Source organism: Vombatus ursinus, unplaced genomic scaffold, assembly GCF_900497805.2.
Source record: "Vombatus ursinus unplaced genomic scaffold, bare-nosed wombat genome assembly UNPS02014264.1, whole genome shotgun sequence".
Lineage (NCBI taxonomy): Eukaryota > Metazoa > Chordata > Mammalia > Diprotodontia > Vombatidae > Vombatus > Vombatus ursinus.
Window position 1 is genome coordinate 399149 of NW_020954042.1, and position 4408 is coordinate 403556.

The 4408-nt window shown below is 37.4% G+C and overlaps 1 protein-coding gene across 1 annotated transcript; it reads right to left on the reverse strand.

Moving 5' to 3' along the window:
• Window positions 1-651: 651 nt before the first annotated feature.
• LOC114042122 (olfactory receptor 13A1-like) lies at window positions 652-1581 on the reverse strand. The gene has a single exon (XM_027860803.1). The coding sequence runs from the start codon at window positions 1579-1581 to the stop codon at window positions 652-654; it is 930 nt and encodes a 309-aa protein (XP_027716604.1).
• Between the last annotated feature and the right edge of the window lie 2827 nt (window positions 1582-4408).

A 4408-nucleotide genomic window follows, 5' to 3' on the forward strand; every position in this document is an offset into this window, starting at 1 on the left:
TCAGGAGTTGAGTTCTAGATCTCCCTTACTCTGCAGATGGAATTAAATTGAGGACCTGTCCATACTGCTAGTCTTTCTTTATGCCTTTTCCTTTGCCGCAGTCATCAAAGTTCTCTAATACAATCCGCCTTAGTTCAAACCCTTTCCTTTGCATGAGGAGAGAAAGCAAGGAGAGGCCTTTTCTTTACTCCTCAGTTAAATCAAAGGAAGTCCTCTTGTGGTGTTAGAGACCTAATTCAGGCCTTTTCCACTGCACATGAAGCATATCAGGTTCAAATAAAAACTCCAATATGTCTCATATAATATTTGACATCAGAGAGAATAGGCAATCATGCCATCAAATAAATTCTCTTAGAATGTCTCTTGGCAACAAAATTCTATTCTGCTTAAACCATGAATCTGACATATTATGGAACTTCAAATGTTCCTGTGCTATTCTTTGGTGACATTCTGACTTTTCCTTCATTAAAAATCTTCAACAAAAAACATAATGAGGAAGTTAGCTGGTTCACCTAAGGGCACATCCTGAGTTCTGGAGCATTGCCTACCAGAAGAAATAATGTGTAAAGCTGTGATCTATGTACACTTTTCTGTCTCAGAGATACTCTTAATCCCATTGTTCTGAGCTATATCAGTTTGCCAAATGGCCCATTATTTCCTAAGAAATGGACATAATTTCTTGAGGGCTATTTTCACATCCTTGTTTCTCAGGGAGTAGATCAGAGGGTTCAAGGCAGGGGTCACTATGGCATAAAACACTGAAGCTACTTTGCCTTCCTTCAGAGACTTACCCAAACCAGAAAGAATGTAGATATAAATTATAGTGCAATAATACATGGTGACCACAATAAGGTGGGAGGAACAAGTGGAAAATGCTCTCTTCTTCCCTTCTTTGGTCCGAATCTTCGAGATGCTGGAGATGATGAAACCATAGGACACCAGAATGAGCAGAAAATTGAAAATTGCAAACAACATGTCTGCTATAATTACCAAAATATTGTTGACATAGGTTGAGGAGCAGGAGAGAGGCAATAATGGAGGAATCTCACAAAAGAAATGATCAATGACATTGGGTCCACAGAAAGACAATCGAACAGTCATGATCATGTTTATTGCTGCATTGGTCCCACTGATAACCCACACTGCAGATGCTATGAGGCAGCAAGCTGCCTTGCTCATAATAGTGCTGTAGTGGAGGGGTTGGCAGATGGCTACATAGCGATCATGGGCCATGGCTGTGAAAAGCAAGAGCTCTGCTCCCAAACACCAAGTTAGCAAATAGATCTGAGCTATGCAGCCACCATAGGAAATGGTGCTCTTGGTCATTAGGTTCTGTAGCAACTTGGGCACCACAGTGGAGGCAGAGAGAACATCCAAGAAAGCCAAATTTATAAGGAAAAAGTACGTGGGTGTATGGAGCCCTGGATTTAGACTGGTCACAATGAGAATGAGAGAGTTACCTGTGACAGCCACTATGAAAAGTCCTAAGAAGAGACTGAAGAGGAAGATTTGAATCCTAGGATTTTCAGAGATACGTTGCAAGACAAACTCAGCCACTGATGAATGGTTGCTTGATGCCATATGAGTAGGTGGTCAGATTTTCTTTTCTCAGTATATGCCCACAAAATCCAGTGAACAATAGATTGTTTTGCTCACTAAAGAAGAAAGAAAGAAAGATCCAAATTAAAATGAGGCAAATTAAAAATACTGTGATATTCCAAAATCAAATTTTGCAAAGTGATCTAACTTTATTTCACCACAGACAAAAAATAGAGAAACATGATGTGGTTAGTGAGATCTCCTCTCAATGAATTCATTCTCCCTGCAGAGTCAAATCACACACACACACACATACACACACACATACACACACACACACACACACACACACACACACAGTCTTCCTTCAGGGAAATCATGCTGTTTTTCATCTGACATTTTATAGTACCTTCAGTGCTTTTGTTGAAAGTTCCCCTTACTGTCCCAGCCACAAGGTGAGATCAAGTAACTTTCAAATCTATAATTCATTTTTCTGAGTCTGGGGTGTGAGGGATGGCCATGACAGGGAATTCTCTGAACTATTTACAGGCCACAAACAAAAGTGATATCCAGGATATAAATAGTGGTGGTGCATGACTGGAAAATGGTAGAAAGTAGTGCTGCTTCTGTAATGGAAACTGGATCAGAACCAGGATCAGAAACAGCATCCAAGAGTCAAACAAAGAGATGTGTTAAGTAATCAGGTGGTACAGTGCATAAAGTTTTGGACCTAGAGTTAGTAATACTTAAGTTCAAATCTAGCATGATACACTTACACATGTGACTTGGGCACGTCACTTAAACTCTGACTGCTATCATGATCTCCAGTGTCATTTAAACACTCAGTTTCTTCATCAATATTGTTCCATCTCCTCTTCTCAATTCAATATATAGATAAAATGTAATTTCAACATAGAACTCTACTCAAATATTCCTATTATCATTCTTACCCATGTGGCAAAAGTCCTTTTTTTCAGTTTTTCTCATTTCACCATAATTGGACAGGTGCTTTTATCACTCTTCATGGTCCCTTGGGGTGGCAGAAATTTACATTGTCTCTAATCAATATGCATAACTGAAAGGAGTATTTAAATTATAATATATCAACATTCACTCTGAAGTATTTGCAAACATGATCTAAATTACCAAATTCAATTTTACCCCCGAGAATTTTTTTATGTCATTTTGGCTCAAGTTGATTAGTTTTCCTTATTTCCTGTTTTTGCTTGGTGATATGCTCAGTGTCTCACATGATATTAATTAAGGATAAGATGAACTATTGCATAATGTACCCCATTATACGTGAAATGTTCACATTTCAATGACCTGTGCTCACATCATGTAGATAGAGCTTCTATACAAACTATCGTCTAGTAAATGGTTATTTTAAAGAAGACACAATTTTTTTTATTTTCCCTGTAAATCGAAGAGTAGTGCAAATGGGCTTAAATTATATCAAGTGGACACATTTAATCTAAGAAAAAGTATATTAACAACACAGGTAATTGACCATTGGAGAAAAATCAATGGGAGAAGGGATGGTATCTTCCCAAAAATCTGGCAACCTTTATCTAGGTTTTAATGGAGATCTTTCTAGTCCATTAGTTAACTTCAAGTAATAACTGTTTAGAACCTTCTCATCTTTCTAAGTCTAGGAAATCCTCCCTTTCCAACATTGAAAGAAGATTGACTTTTGAAGCCTTGAAATCTTTTATGATTATGACCCAAAATTAAGAGACATTTTTGCTATTCCTCAAATATGGTTTCTAAAATTGTTACTAAAAATGTACCGATCATTTGTCCATAATGCTGTGTAGCCACTTCCTTCATGAGCTCAGTTTTCATATGGAACAAAGACATATTAAAGGGCACAGTAGTACACAAACCCACTGTAAGATCATAATGCCAAACATACTACTGACTCTGAATCATCCTCTGTTTGTGGCAAAAGTGCTGTTATTTAAGGGATTTCTTTTTTTATTAATGTAGGAAACTGGTGGGTAAAAACAACTGCCTCTACCAACACAATGTACTGCCTTCTCTTCCACTTTTAGTCTTTGAGAGTTACCTAGAACATTGATTAGCTCTTAACCATATTCCTTGTATGTGTCAAAGATAGGACTTAATTTCAGGTCTTCTTCACTTTAAGTTCAGTCTTTTTTTTTTTTTTTTTTTTTTTTACCTTTTTCCCCACAGTCTCTCAATGACAAAAGAAAAAGTATTCACAGAACTACAGAATGTCAGAGCTCCAAGAAACTTGAACTCATTAATTTGTCTCTTGACTTTGACAAAGAGGGTATCAAACAGGGGAGGTACTTGTGCAAGATCACACAGAAGGTTAGGCTGTATAGAGATTAGAACCCAATGCTCTGGACTACTATTCCAGTGCTTTATTTCCGGTACTCCACCAAATACCAGTTTGGAATGAACATTTTCAAAATCTGACACAAGACCTTACTGAAAGTACTTCCTCATCAAAAAGAAATTGAAAGGACTCAAAAATATTTTACGAAGAGAAATGCAGTTATCACATCTCACGAAATCTCAAGGTAGGATATTAGTATCTAAAATATTCTTTGAAATCCAATTCTATTGTTTCTGTCAAAGGAATATAGTGAAAGATTCTGACCTCCCTCCTACAGAGAGACAGAGAGACAGACAGATAGAGATGAATTTGTCTTCTGCAGAATGAGGGAATAAGTAAGACTAGGTGATGTCCGATGGACTTAGAGTTCTAAATCCATGAATAAAAATTGTAGGTTGGGATAAATGGAAAATCGTGATTTTGAGCATGGTGCTGAGGAAGTTAGGATATTGTCACCTTATCAGTCAACTGGAATATCCTAAGCACCTCTCACGTACCAGGACC